This window comes from Danio rerio, chromosome 23, assembly GCF_049306965.1.
Source record: "Danio rerio strain Tuebingen ecotype United States chromosome 23, GRCz12tu, whole genome shotgun sequence".
Classification (NCBI taxonomy): domain Eukaryota; kingdom Metazoa; phylum Chordata; class Actinopteri; order Cypriniformes; family Danionidae; genus Danio; species Danio rerio.
In genome coordinates this window covers 551,523-567,450 of record NC_133198.1, presented here as the reverse complement: position 1 = coordinate 567,450, position 15,928 = coordinate 551,523, and the positions used below count along the sequence as shown (strand labels likewise).

Below are 15,928 nucleotides of genomic sequence, written 5' to 3'. Positions count from 1 at the left end.
TTATGATGGATGACATTAAATTAGCATTTAAAAATAAAACTTTTTCATATTTTTTTTAAAAATGCATCATTACAAAAATCATTACATATATATATATATATATATATATATATATATATATATATATATATATATATATATATATATATATATATATACTGTATTAAGTTACAGTTTAAATGCACATTCGTAATAAAACATAAATTTTTGTAAACAAAAAACAGTATGATAAGCACTTTGACAAAAATGTAGGAAGTACTTATGTGTCATCAAAAAAAGTGTGGTAATGAGATCCATCCGACAAGCTTATTCAACACAAATTAGTGCTTAAAATGTCACTAAAATGCAGTATTTTAACCTTAAATATCTGCAAATAGGTCCACTTTTTGAGAAAAAAAAACACCCATTTATAATAGGCTGGCTACGAGCCTGTAAATCAAATATAACTGTTTGAAAACATGACAGAGACTAGCTTGAGTATTTTTTAGAGCACTGTAAAGCCTACACAGACACACACACACACACACAATCTAAAAAGTGAGCTGAAAGTGAAAACTATTTTCTTCATGCAAGGTGGACTAGATTTAAGAGTTGACTATAGAGGTAAAGTTGGTTGTATATTGGAATATTGAGACATTCTCCTGAATAATATAATGTCAGAAAAGTATTCTTTGCTCATTTTAAATTGGGAAATCATATTAGCAGCAAATGACTATCAAAGTACAGCATCGATCACAGTCAATTAGACAGTCATAGAGGTGAAGTTGGTTTTATATCCGCACATTGGTTCATTTAGCAGTCTCTATATTGTTTAGCATGTTACTCTGAATATTGGATCTGAATTAGCATGCAAGTATGACTTGTAAACAACATTAACACTGTCTAATTGACTGTGAACAATGCTGTACTTTGATAGTCATTTACTGCTAATATGACTTCCCTATTTTCAATACTTTTCTGACATTATATTATTAAGGAGAATGTCTGAATATCCCAATATACAACCAACCTCACCTCTATGAGTTGACTTCACACTACAGCACAGGAGGTGGCGGTGTAAACCTGTAAAACAGTTTTTTAACAGCCAGTAACCCGCCAGAAGAAGAGGAAGAACACTCACCGGGCTGATTTTAGGAAACGTGGCCTTAACAGCGATCGGTTCCCCCTCAATGAGCAGCGCACTCAGTGACACTCTAATTAAACCGCTTGTATCTAACGTTAAGCCTATCCCGGTAACCGAGCGCGCTGAAACATGGCGGATGTGGAGCAGACCGCGCCGGCGCCCGACGGCTCAAGTAATGGGTCGGATTTGGTAAACGGGACTGCGGGCCGGTTCGTGTCCAGCGCTGAGGGTACGGCTCTGGCGTACGGCAGCCTGCTGCTCATGGCCCTGCTGCCCATCTTCTTCGGGGCGCTCAGGTCTGTGGGATGCTCCAAATCCAAGGTAAACTCATCTAGATGTCATTCAGATTAGTTGTGATGTTAACGTAAGCGCCACGATTACTTTAAAACCGTAAATACGCAGTCAAACCGATCTGTCGCTGTATGTAAACACCAGTTATCTGAAGCCTGATTTAAAAAACCGTTAACTGAAGCATTTAACGTAAATAACCGTATACTGATGACGCGCGCTCATTTAATCATATTAACAGCACATCATATGATCGATACAATACTGTTGACAGTCAGTTAAATAGTGCTAATGCTTATTTAAATGTGATTTCAGACGCTATATTTAAAGTAACGTTAGCGGTAAACAATATATGGTATAATAATCAATATAATAATACCGTCATTACCTCAGTCAGTTGAAGCCAGCCTTTGAAAACCGTTAACTGATGGAGGATTTAAATTAACTAACTGTAACGATACTGATGACGCGCCATATGTTCACACATTCAGTGTGATGTTGACGATTATTTAAAACCAGAAATACATGATCAAAACTATCTTGAAGAATAGAGTAAAGTTTGTTTTGTATTAGGACATTCTCCTTAATATACACTCACTGGCCACTTTATTAGGTACACCTGTCCAACTGCTTGTTAACACAAATGTCTAATAAGCCAATCACAGGGCAGCAGCTCACTGTATTTAGGCATGTAGACATGGTCAAGAGGATCTGCTGCAGGTCAGAGTGAGCATCAGAATGGGGAAGAAAGGGGATTTAAGAGACTTTGAACGTGGCATGGTTGTTGCTGCCAGACGGGCTGCTCTGAGTATTTCAGAAACTGCTGATCTACTGGGATTTTCATGCACAACCATCTCTAGGCTTTACAGAGAATGCTCTGACAAAGAGGAAATATCCAGTGAGCGGCAGTTCTGTGGGCGCAAATGCCTTGTTGATGTCAGAGGAGAATGGCCAGACTGGTTCCAGCTGAACTCAAATAAGCACTCGTTACAACCGAGCTCTGCAGAAGAGCATCTCTGAACACACAACATGTCCAACCTTGAGGCGGATGGGCTACCGCAGCAGAAGAGCACACCGGGTGCCGCTCCTGTCAGCTAAGAACAGGAAACTGAGGCTACAATTCACACAGCCTCACCAAAACTGGACAATAGAAGATTGGAGAAACGTTGCTGCTCTGATGAGTCTCCATTTCTGCTCACACACTTGGATGCTCGGTTCAGACAACATGAAAGCATGGATCATCCTGCCTTGTATCAGCGGTTCAGGCTGGTGGTGGTGGTGTAATGGTGTAGGGGAGATTTTCTTTGGGTCCATTAGTACCAATTGAGCATCAACGCCACAGCCTACCTGAGTATTGCTGCTGACCATGTCCATCCCTTTATGAGCACAGTGTCTCCATCTTCTGATGGCTACTTCCAGCAGGATAACGCAGCATGTCATAAAGCTCAATCATCTCAGACTGGTGTCTTGAACATGACGATGAGTTCACTGTACTCAAATGGCCTCCACAGTCACCAGAGCTCAATCCAATAGAGCAGATTTGGGATGTGGTGGAGATTGGCATCATGGATGTGAAGCCGACAAATCTGCAGCAACTGTGTGATGCTATCATGACAATATGGAGCAAAATCTCTGAGGAAGATTTCCAGCAGCTTGTTGAATCTACAACACCAAGGATTAAGGCAGATCTGAAGGCAAAATGAGTTGGACCCGATACTAATAAGGTGTACCTAATAAAGTGGCCGGTGAGTATAATTAAAGAAAAGCATTATTTACAAATTCTAAATGTTGCATTTCAGTACATGTTGTATAATTAAAGCACAATATTAACTCGTGGGTAACATCAGAATAGCTGCATTGATGTTGTCAGGATGTTTAGTGGAGATTAAGATGATTTCTGCTGTTCTCTCTCTCAGGGATCTTCTGATATGCCCGAGACCATCACCAGCAGAGATGCAGCTCGATTCCCCATCATCGCCAGCTGCACACTCTTCGGCCTCTACCTCTTTTTCAAGGTGACAGCTCCTGTGTGTTTGTCTCAGAGTGGCAAAACTTTTAAAGCCTTCATAAATGTGTTCATAGTAGAGGTGCTGCGATCAGGAGTTTTGGGTTGATAACAATTACAGCGTTTAACTGAACCTTTAATTATTCACGTTTTTATAAATGTATATTGCATTTATTGACAAGCAGCATACCAACCTGAATCATAGCAGCCTGTGCTTGGTCAGCTTCTTCATGCCATTGGTTAGAAAAAAGATCTGGCAGCAGATATCGCAGTTACTTTTATGAACATTCATTACTAGTTATTTAGGATATGCATTTCACATTCTGACTCCAATGCCTGATTATTAAACTGTTAAAATGACTACAATTAAATAATATATTCTGAAGAGTAAATATGATGTGTTCTTTGGAAGAGTGCACCTGCATTCTGATCATATTATAGTGTCATTCTGGCATTATATAATGATGAGTGGCATTAAATGACAGTAATATAATTGATCACAATGTATTTTGGTGCAATATATCATACAAAGTTACACCTTTCAGCTTAAAAGCATTAATTTAATTTAATTTTCCTCTAATGAATCTGTTTATGTTCTGATACTTGTAGGTTTTCTCACAGGAGTATGTCAACATGCTGTTATCCATGTATTTCTTTGTGCTGGGAATATTAGCGCTGTCTCACACAATGAGGTACGCTTCTGACATCTTTAACGCTTGCATGAATCGTGTCATGTTTGCGATTTGTAATTGTGCATTTGTGTTTGGCTCTCTCAGTCCCTTCATGTGCAGAGTTTTCCCTGCTAACCTGTCAAATAAGCAGTACCAGCTGCTGTTCACACAGGGCTCAGGAGAAAGCAAAGAGGGTGAGTGTGTGTGCTGCACCTGCATTTACACCGCACTATTTTAATGGTGGATGATTTCCCGAATATGGTGATGGAGAGCGGAATAGGACACTGTGAACATTCCTTTCAGCCATTATTTCTGTGCCACATGGGAGAATTAAATCAGAATTGGGTCACTTGAACTGTGCGCTGTACATGCAGCCATTAAAACACATTCAGTCTGTGATGGTAAAGGTGAAATGTCCTGTTTTCATCCACAGAAATAGTCAACTATGAGTTTGACACGAAGGATCTGATCTGCCTGTGCATCAGCAGTGTGGTAGGGGTCTGGTACGTCCTCAAGAAGGTACAGTGCATTTAATCTGCTCCTCATTTAGATCAGCTTTTTATAGAAGTCTGACAGCACGTCTGATTTTGAAAATGTAGTTCCTCTCGCTCTTAGCTGTCTATATACAGGTCAAATAGAATAATAGCCTGGTATATCACAATATTTCCTTTTTATTCTGGAGAAAGTCTTATTAGTTTTTAACACAGTTGTTAATAGTGTTAAAGTCATGTTAAGCTCAATATTATTCACCCCTTCAGCAATATTAGTGTTGGATTGTCTCCAGAACAAACCACTGTTATACAATGACTTGCCTAATTACCCTAACTTTACCCTAATTACCCTAGTGAAGCCTTTACATGTCACTGTAAGCTGAACACTAGTGTCTTGAAGAATATCTAGTCTAATATTATGTGCTGTCATCATGATGAAGAGGAAACACAGCAGCTATTAGAGATGAGTTATTAACACTGTTATGATTGGAAATGTGTTCTAATCTTCTCTCTGTTGGGAACAAAAATATACAGGAGGGTGAATAATTCTGAATTCAACTGTACATAATTAAGATAATTAGTGTTCAAGTGCTTTAAAGGAAAAGTTCACCCAAAAGTGTATTCTGTCGTCAATTACTCCGTCTTTCCTTTGTTATAAACCTTTGAGTTTCTTTCTCCTGCTTAACAATAAAGTAGATATTCTGAAGCTCTTTTAAAAACCTTGAAAACACTGGATTAAATATCAAGAACTTCATTTTCATGCCAATAGTGTTTTAGTTTTGACAGAAGTGTTTGTGCGTTTGCTGACAGCACTGGATAGCCAATAACCTGTTTGGTCTGGCGTTTGCTCTGAACGGCGTGGAGCTGCTGCACCTCAATAACGTCAGCACCGGATGCATTCTGCTGGGAGGACTCTTCGTTTACGACGTCTTCTGGGTAAAACTGACCCAAATTATAATTGACTTTAATGTAGTTTTCTGAAGGAGCAGCCTTGGGCCTGTACAGTGTAGCACTGGCCTACTGTGTGTAATTGAAATGACGTGTGTACTCTGTTTGCTTTCAGGTTTTTGGCACTAATGTTATGGTGACAGTTGCCAAGTCCTTTGAAGCCCCGATCAAGTGTGAGTATCTGATCAGTCAATACTGCCTTCAGCTGAACACCTGATGACTGATAGTGCGAATGCTTTTGTTAAATTTTAAAGAGCTGTTTAACACTAGAACCACCAGGGGTCGCTGTATACAGAAAACTGCACTCATTCTGTTTAGAAATGGCTAAAAAAAACTTATTTCAGTGTATTAAATGGCTGTGTTCACAAAGAAGTGTCTATAGTCGTCAAATGATCATTTCTAGTCATCTTTATTTGTGTCCTGTTTTAGTTCAAGGCACTTTCATGGAGGTTTCACTTTCACTATTTATAGTCGGCACCGATAGTGGGCAAACACATAGTTCAGTCGACCCATCCTGATCCATCAGATTATTCACAGATCAGTGCGCAAACATATAGTGCAATCCCATACACAAACAAAGCAACCTGTACTGTACTTTTGCTGCTCATTCTCACCTTTATTTTCCTCTGACTATTTTCCCAGTGGTTTTCCCTCAAGATTTGCTGGAGAAAGGTTTGGGCGCCAGTAACTTTGCCATGCTGGGACTCGGGGACATTGTTATTCCAGGTAAACACATGACGATGATGATGATCTCTAACACACTTTAACTTGTTTGTGTTAAGCAGTCGTGTGTTGAGCACACAAACATTGCTCAAAAGATGCTCATAACCGTGTCCACTCACTTCTATTTATATTTTTTATTCAGGAATTTTTATTGCTCTGCTCCTGCGCTTTGATGTCAGGTAAACTCATTTATTTGAAGTTGATAATTACAGTTTAATGTCATTTTGGGGTTAATAATTACAGTTTGATGTCATTTTGGGGTTAATAATTACAGTTTGATGTCATTTTGGGGTTAATAATTAGTTTAATGTCATTTTGGTGTTAATAATTACAGTTTGATGTCATTTTGGTGTTAATAATTACAGTTTGATGTCATTTTGGTGTTGATAATTACAGTTTAATGTCATTTTGGTGTTGATAATTACAGTTTAATAATAATAATAATAATAATTCATTTTATTTATAAATGGCGCCTTTCTGGACACCCAAGGTCGCCTTACAGTAAGCATCATCAGACATGCTAAACAACTTAAACATTACTAAAAACAATCAATGACCAAACAAGTTAAAACGCAATAGCGAAAAAGAACATAATAAAAACATGATAAAATTGTTAAGTAAAAGCCTGCTTAAAAAGATGGGTTTTTAGACGTGATTTAAAATTGTGAAGACTATCACTGCTCCTAAGGTCTAATGGAAGTGAGTTCCATAGCCTAGGAGCCATAGAGCTAAAAGATCTGTCTCCCATTGTGCTCAGTCGAGTGCGAGGTGGTGCCAGAGTGAAGTTGTTAGCTGACCTAAGAGTACGAGAAGGGGTGTAGATATGGAGAAGTTCAGTGAGATATTGAGGAGCGAGATTATGGAGTGCCTTGAAAGTTAGAAGTAATATTTTAAAATCAATTCGATATTTTACTGGAAGCCAATGAAGCTGATAGAGGAGTGGTGTGACGTGCTCGTGAGATGGGGTCCTAGAGATGACACGAGCTGCATGGTTCTGAACCAGTTGGAGTTTATGGAGAAGTTTGGAAGGAAGTCCAGAAAGAAGTGCATTACAGTAGTCAAGACGTGAAGTAACTAATGCGTGGATGAGAATTGCTGTGTTATTAGTTGTGAGAGAAGGGCGGAGACGAGTGATATTACGCAGGTGGAAATATGCAGTACGTGTAATATTATTAATGTGACCTTCAAATGAGAGTGTGCTATCCAAGATGACACCCAAACTCTTTACCTGCATGGAGGGAAAAATTGTACTGTTATCAATGTTTATAGTGAATTTATCAGCTTTATCCAAAACACTTTTAGTGCCGATGAGAAGGGCTTCAGTTTTGTCGCTGTTTAATTTTAAAAAGTTAGCTGAAAGCCAGATTTTTATTTCAGCTAAACATCTGCTCAAAGCAGGAGGAGGAAAAGAACAGGAGGGCTTGGTGGACAGGTAGAGTTGAGTGTCGTCAGCATAACAGTGAAATTGTATGTTGTATTTTCTGAAAATGTGACCAAGAGGCAGTAGATATATGATAAACAGGAGTGGACCCAGTACAGAACCCTGTGGGACACCAGTAGTGACAATCTGCGATCTTGACTTAAAATCTTTAATTTGAACAAACTGAGTACGATCTTCAAGATATGACTTCAACCATAAAAGAGGGGTGCCAGAGATCCCTAGTGAGGCAAGCCTATTCAAAAGAACCTCGTGCGAAACCGTGTCAAAGGCTGCACTCAAGTCCAGGAGAATAAGAATTGACAGTAAACCAGAGTCTGCTGCCAATAGTAGATCATTAGTGATCCTGACAAGAGCAGTCTCAGTGCTGTGGTTGGGACGAAAACCAGACTGGAAGAGCTCAAACAAATTGTTATTAGCAAGGTATTTATGGAGTTGAGATGCAACACATTTTTCCAGTATTTTTGAGATAAATGGCAAATTGGAAATTGGTCTATAGTTGGCCAAATTGGATGAATCAGCTCCAGGTTTTTTTAGTACTGGGGTGATTACAGCAGTTTTAAGTAAAGATGGGACAGATCCAGAATCCAGTGATTTGTGAATGATGTTAGTAATCAGTGTGGACAATGATGGAAGACAGGTCTTAACTAAGCATGTAGGAAGTGGATCAAGCAGACAGTTGGTAGTTTTAGATTTCTGTATATGACCAACTATTTCAGCGGTAGATGGTAAGGTAAAAGTATCAAAAGAGAAATGTGTGATGATTTCAGAAACATTTTGGCTGAAGTCAGGGGCTGAAATATTTGTATGTAATTGATGATGAATGTCCTCAATTTTTGTTTCAAAAAAAGACAGGAAGCTGTTACATAACTCAGTTGAAGAAGAAAGTGATGTGTCAGGAAAATGTCATTTTGGGGTTAATAATTACAGTTTAATGTCATTTTGGGGTTAATAATTACAGTTTAATGTCATTTTGGGGTTAATAATTACAGTTTGATCTCATTTTGGGGTTAATTACCGTTGGATGTCATTTTGGGGTTAATAATTACCGTTGGATGTCATTTTGGGGTTAATAATTACCGTTGGATGTCATTTTGGGGTTAATTACCGTTGGATGTCATTTTGGGGTTAATAATTACTGTTGGATGTCATTTTGGGGTTAATAATTACCGTTGGATGTCATTTTGGGGTTAATATTTACAGTTTGATGTCATTTTGGGGTTAATAATTACAGTTTGATGTCATTTTGGGGTTAATTACCGTTGGATGTCATTTTGGGGTTAATTACCGTTGGATGTCATTTTGGGGTTAATAATTACCGTTTGATGTCATTTTGGGGTTATTAATTACAGTTTGATGTCATTTTGGGGTTAATAATTACAGTTTGATGTCATTTTGGGGTTAATTACCGTTGGATGTCATTTTGGGGTTAATAATTACCGTTGGATGTCATTTTGGGGTTAATAATTACAGTTTGATGTCATTTTGGGGTTAATTACCGTTGGATGTCATTTTGGGGTTAATAATTACCGTTGGATGTCATTTTGGGGTTAATAATTACCGTTGGATGTCATTTTGGGGTTAATAATTACAGTTTGATGTCATTTTGGGGTTAATAATTACCGTTTACTCATTAGTCAACTTCACTTCATGCATTTAATAACATTAACTTTAAATACATGAACGATGCCTGGTACTGAATTCATTTAATAAAATGTTCATTGTTATAGTTCTGTTTCAGTAAATGTTTTATTTAAAAAAATCTGCGTAAAAGATTAGCAAAAATTGAGAAATTATTTATATAAGAAATTAAGAGTGTAAGAGTGTTATTAACTAATGCAGTTAGAGGGTCAATTCACCCCAATATTAAAATTGTCATCATTTACTCGCCTTTCAACTGCATATAACACATATTTGACTTTGTTTATTCTGTCAAACGCTAAAGAAGATATTTTGAAGAATGTTGGAAACCTGTAACAGTTGACTTCCATAGTATTTATTTTCTTTAGTGTTCAAACTCATTAAAGTTTAAAAACACAGAAGGGTGAGTAAATAGTGAGTACATTTTCATGTTGGGTGAACTGACCCTTTATGTGTAACATTAACAAATACAGTCTTGTGGTCTGATTTTAGTTTTATCTTTGAGATGTGTAAATTCCTCTGTTTCCTCAGTCTGAAGAAGAACACACGAACATACTTCTACACCAGCTTCCTGGCTTACATTTTTGGCCTGGGTCTGACCATTTTCGTGATGCACACCTTTAAACATGCTCAGGTAAATGACAACAGATTTTTGCACTTTATAACAAATGAGCACTGAACAAGTGCTGTATCATCTGTGTTTTGTTTCCCAGCCTGCTTTGCTGTACCTGGTGCCTGCTTGTGTTGGATTTCCAGTGCTGGTGGCACTTGTTAAAGGAGAACTAACCGAGATGTTCAGGTAATTCCCCCTGAAAACTGAGCTTATATTCAGGGTCAGGGTGCTTAAGGTACATTTAGACCCTAGATGGAGACAAACAGTCAAAAACGCAAAGCTTACAGAAACAGCTGATGGAGTATACACTAACCTGCGCATTTTTCAGACACTAGATGGAGACGAACAGTCAAAAACACAACAGAAACTAAAACAGCTGATGGAGTATACACTAACCTGGGCATTATTCACACACTAGATGAAGACAGTCAAAAACACAACAGAAACTAAAACAGCTGATGGAGTATACACTAACCTGCGCATTATTCAGACACTAGATGGAGACAAACAGTCAAAAACACAACAGAAACTAAAACAGCTGATGGAGTATACACTAACCTGCGCATTATTCAGACACTAGATGGAGACAAACAGTCAAAAACACAACAGAAACTAAAACAGCTGATGGAGTATACACTAACCTGCGCATTTTTCAGACACTAGATGGAGACAAACAGGCAAAACACAACAGAAACTAAAACAGCTGATTTAGTATACACTAACCTGCACATTATTCAGACACTAGATGGAGACAAACAGTCAAAACACAACAGAAACTAAAACAGCTGATGGAGTATACACTAACCTGCGCATTATTCAGACACTAGATGAAGAAAAACAGTCAAAAACACAACAGAAACTAAAACAGCTGATGGAGTATACACTAACCTGCGCATTATTCAGACACTAGATGAAGACAAACAGTTAAAACACAACAGAAACTAAAACAGCTGATGGAGTATACACTAACCTGCGCATTATTCAGACACTAGATGAAGACAAACAGTTAAAACACAACAGAAACTAAAACAGCTGATGGAGTATACACTAACCTGCGCATTATTCAGACACTAGATGAAGACAAACAGTCAAAACACAACAGAAACTAAAACAGCTGATGGAGTATACACTAACCTGCGCATTATCTAGGTGCTAGATGGAGACAGTCACAGCATGACAGACAAGCAGACACGCATGAATGTGATGCAAGTAAAATCTGTGATGCAAGTATGAACCTATTCACTGACGGTGATTCTCAGTTCCCGGATGAGTCGGTGTTATTTAAATAGTGTTATCGCAGATTATTACACACACTTGCTTCTCATTGGTCAGTGATGACATTTCAAGGTATGTTTTTCTCAGATAACAATCGCTGAAAAACTTAATAGATTTGTTTTATTTTTTTATTTACCAGTAACATTTCCACCATTTAAACAACTATAAATGTTTGCTAGACTGTTCTCAACAAATCTAGCCATGCACGATCATGTTAAAAATAAATAACATCTCATTTGTCATCATTTTGATGATTTGGTTCACGTTATTTGCACTTCTGAACTTGCGTTAAACTGCTGATTTATACAGAAAACAAACCATGTAACATCCTCAATGAAGTATTAACATGATATGTGCTTAAAATCAGAGCGAATCAAAACAGAATTTCGAAATTGTTCTCAGACAAGAATGGCTGTTGTCGAATAGTTTTAGGTTAGCTTTAATTTCACTTCCCTAAATAATTCATCCCAATCAATGCAAAAGTAGTTAGTCAAATGAATTAATATGAATATAATAAAAATTAAACATCGCAATGTCAGTTTTTCCAATCTCATGCAGCTCTACTTATGATCTGGTCTCAGCAGGTAGTTTTCTCAGTAGTGCACTCAGTTCAATATTTCTACTAGAAATGAACGTGATGCAGTTTTAGGGACACTTGCACTCCTCCTCCTGCTTCTTCACCTTCTTCTACTCTTTTCCTTCTTTCTCCGCTGTCCTGTCCTCTGGTGTTTGCCCTCTGGCATGCAGCTATGAGTCTTCAGATGAGGTTTTGCCGCACACACCACGGCTCACTCATTTCCCCAACGTGTCGGGATCTCCAGCTAGTCTGGCTGATTCCATGCAGCATTTCCAGCTGTCGAGCCCGCGCCGCCGCCAACACCACACACCCTCCGACATGTAGAGACTGCACTCCGCTTTACATTACTGTCCTCTGCAGGTATCACCTTTCATAATCTAATTTATCTAAATATACCTTTCATAATCTCATCTAATCCATCCAAATATACACTGGGGGATATGAGTATTGAACACGTCATCATTTCTCTCAGAAAACGTATTTCTAAAGGTGCCGTTTACTTACTACAAAGTCTATCATCGACCTCTAGCCTAGGCTGTTCTGGTGCTATGTGGACTGATGGACACCCTTATGCTTGAACATGGTGTTCAATATGGATAAACCTGTAACTCTTGATCTCCCCCTCTTTGAAAAATAGCTCACATTGATCTGTATCTTAAATAATAACATTAACTATAAAAAATAAGAAATAAATATAACATAATATACATTTGACCACCCCTATAACGGTTCGTACCATTATGAATGCATGATTGAGCCCTGCAGCCTCATGATGCCTGAAAACAGTCAGCATACTGAATCTAGAATAACACCATCAGATTAAGCCTACAGATAGATACTGTAAGTGTTGGAAAGGCACTATTCTTGAAAAAAATAGGTGTTTTAATCTACACATCTACTTTAAAATGCGCCTGGAAAGTGCTTGAAAAAACCTAAAAATTTACCCATCAGAGGTTACTGTATAGGTCAGAATCAGCCCATTATTCCTTAATACACAGACAACCTAAATAAGTTTGATGACAAATGAGATGTGAATGGTTCCCTGAAGCATGCATATTTATTTACACAAACTACTGAAAACAGGCAAGGCCGGCGCATCCATAGTGGCGACCTAGGTGACTGCCTAGTGCGGCAGAATAGAGAGAGCGGCATCCACGACACCTCCCTCAACACCTGCGTCTTCAGTTATGTCCCCCCAACCCAATATCTGCTGATTCTGCTCCTTCAACAGACATTTAACTGACTATAAGAACGTTTTTTTGCAAGTACATGTCAACTTACACTAACCTCACCCAACAGTCTACTGATAATCCAATGAGAATTAGTTGGCATGTAGATGCAGCGTAACTTAAATTCAACAAACAGACCATCAAAATAAAGTGTGACCCTTTAATCTAAATAAAACACACGCACACAGAATGTGACTCTATAGGGACAGACCAGCACATAATTCTCTTCATCTTCACTCATCATGACCTCTCTCTGTCTTTTGTTTTTATCATCACCTGCAGGTACGAGGAGGAAACGCCATCAAAAGAAGAGACGACCGAATCTGAAAAAGACAAATAAAAGCCCCAAATCAGCCCTCATTCATGTTTTGCATTTGTCATAGTGATGTGGTCGCGCACAGACTCCTCTCCGTCTGCTCATGGCGGTGACGTTGTGTATTTCTGAACTTCTTTTAACGCCGCGCAACAGCTTTCTCAGTGCCTCTGTAATGAAATCCCCCTGTTCCTTTATTCACCTCAGCATTTGGAAACATTGGTTATATTCACTTCCAAAGTTATATCTGTTAGAATTATGAAGTATTTGGTTGGTAGACGTAAGACTTTCCGCATGTGATTCGATATTCAGATATCATCCGAATCTAAGGTCCGGCACCTACTCCATGTACTCCTATTTTGTTTGTTTTTATTGTAGGATCTCATGAGGGATTCGGTTTCTAGCTGTCTGTTTTATTTAATAAGACAAAGGCATTCTGGATTACATGTGTTGTTTTATTTTATGCAAACTGTGGGACCAATAAGAAAGAGACTGTTTGTTTTTCTCCCCCTGACGGAAGTTAAAGGATGAACTTGAGTAGTGCCATATTGTTTCTTGCTCATATTTAATGCACCTCATGCTCGCCATGGTTTGACCGTCTCTTCTTGTGTAACGCTTTTCTCAGTGTAAATGTTTGAGCTTATATGAGGAGCACTGTTTTGATTTTGTCTTTTATTTGCATTAAATGTGTGGTGTTTACCAATCTGGAAAAACACATGATCCGTGTGGTGGTGGCGTTAATTATTAATAATTGTGTTTGGATGCGCATACGCATCATGTGTAATGTGCATGGTGGCTGTTTTTGCGCCATTGACTTCATTTATAATCACATTTATTGATTGCTGCTGGTTTTCCCTGTTGAGAATGTGTCCAAAAATGTGATTATAATGCAAGTCAACGGGGCAAAAACAGCTGCCAACATCACCAAAGAGGAGTCAGTCTAAACAGTGCATTGAGTTTTTGGAAAACTTTCAAAGCGTTTTCCCAAAATATGAGTCAAAATAAGATTTGTCGTGAAAAATCATCCTGTTTGGGATGGGAATTTTGTCTCTGTTTTGAAGACTTTAGATTATAGATATCGTTGCGACTATTGCTTATGACTACATTAGTGATACTAAGATATAGAAAACTATTAATTTCATGAGAGCTTTTAAACCTTTCCAAGGCAAAATTTGGCAACTTGTTTGTGAAGGTGTTGCAAACATGGCAAAATCTGAGAAAAACTAGGTTTGTTTGTCGAGTTGTCGATGCCATTGTCGCTCTTTGCTATTGTGTCGTCTTATTACTGCGCATAAATGCAAACAAAATTATAATCTAATTGTTGATAATTATTCAAAATGAACAACCAAAAATGATTTAAATATAATGGGTTTCCTTGCGTCATATGAGATTATATGCACAGAAAAAAGCAATAGCATCTGGATGCAGCCTTTATGATGCAAGTTGAGATTGCAATCAGACACAATGCACTCAACTGAGCTAGTGACATCACTGTAAGGGGTGGGGTTAGGTGAGCGCATTAAAAAGCATTGCATGCAGCTCAGATTGCATCTGCTTCAGGTCTGCATCCAGACCTCTCTCAAAAAAAAGGCACATTAAAATATCCTTGAATAATCAAAACAATTAAAGAAGATTTAGGTTTAGATTTAGGCAAAAAAAAGCTAAATATTCACAGTAAAGATCAGCTAAATGAGCATGCTTCATAATACTTATAAATATCGTAACTAAAAAAACTCATAAAGGTTTATAACTAAACAAATGTGGCAATATGTGGTTAATTTGAGGGAGAGTAAATAGAGGTGAAGTTGGTTTTATATTGGGATATTCAGATATTCTTCTTAATAATATAATGCCAGAAAAGTATCGTTAATAGGGAAATTATATTAGCAGCAAGTGACTATCAAAGTACAGCATTGTTCACAGTCAATTAGACAGTGTTAATGTTGTTTACAAGTCATACTTGCATGCTAATTCAGATCCAATATTCAGAGTAACATGCTAAACAATATAGAGACTGCTAAATGAACCAATGTGCCAATATAAAACCAACTTTACCTCTATTACCTCTAAATTGAAGCCTATAAAGTTGTTGCACTAAACAAACATGGCTGACAGTTCACCCAAAATAAAATTCTGTTATCATTTACTCAGACTTTACTTGTTTTGAACCTTTATGAGTGGTTCTTGTTAATCTCACAAGAAGATATTTTGAAGTTGAAAATCTTCAACCATTGACAGTCAGCCTATTTGCTTTTCCCACAATGGAGGGTTTCAAGCTTTCTTCAGAATATCTTCTTCTGGGTTTTGCAGAAGAAAGACACTCAGAAGGGTTTATAACTTAACGAATGTAGTAAAATGTGTTTTTTAAGAGAGTAAATAGTACCTAAATAAAATAAGATAGTTGAATGAAATAAGATAGTTCACCCAAAAATGAAAGTTCTGTCATCATTTACTCACACTTTACTGATTTCAAACTCTTATGAGAAACTCTTATGCTTCTTGTTGATCTAAAAAAAATAAATAAATAAATAAATGTTGGTGCTGGAAACCTTTAGCCATTGTCATCCACAGTAGGCTATTTGCTTTTCCCACA

General features: G+C 37.8%; 1 protein-coding gene across 3 annotated transcripts; it reads left to right on the top strand.

Annotated features, from left to right (window-relative positions):
- The first annotated feature begins 1,104 nt into the window (after positions 1–1,104).
- hm13 (histocompatibility (minor) 13) lies at positions 1,105–14,050 on the top strand. 3 transcript variants are annotated; one of them, XM_005161890.6, is made up of 13 exons: positions 1,105–1,444; positions 3,328–3,426; positions 4,026–4,108; positions 4,193–4,281; positions 4,521–4,606; positions 5,389–5,514; positions 5,642–5,699; positions 6,169–6,252; positions 6,392–6,428; positions 9,860–9,962; positions 10,042–10,127; positions 11,964–12,153; positions 13,305–14,050. In XM_005161890.6, exons 1-12 carry the CDS (start codon positions 1,253–1,255, stop codon positions 12,115–12,117), a joined length of 1,197 nt encoding a protein of 398 aa, XP_005161947.1. In that variant the 5' UTR covers positions 1,105–1,252; the 3' UTR covers positions 12,118–12,153; positions 13,305–14,050.
- The last annotated feature ends 1,878 nt before the right edge of the window (positions 14,051–15,928 follow it).

Excerpts from the sequence above, each read along its gene's own strand:
- hm13 (XM_005161890.6), top strand. The coding sequence starts at position 1,253 with ATGGCGGATGTGGAGCAGACCGCGCCGGCGCCCGACGGCTCAAGTAAT. Across the intron at positions 3,427-4,025 it reads GCCTCTACCTCTTTTTCAAG|GTTTTCTCACAGGAGTATGT; the intron begins GTGACAGCTCCT and ends TGATACTTGTAG. Across the intron at positions 6,429-9,859 it reads CTCCTGCGCTTTGATGTCAG|TCTGAAGAAGAACACACGAA; the intron begins GTAAACTCATTT and ends CTGTTTCCTCAG.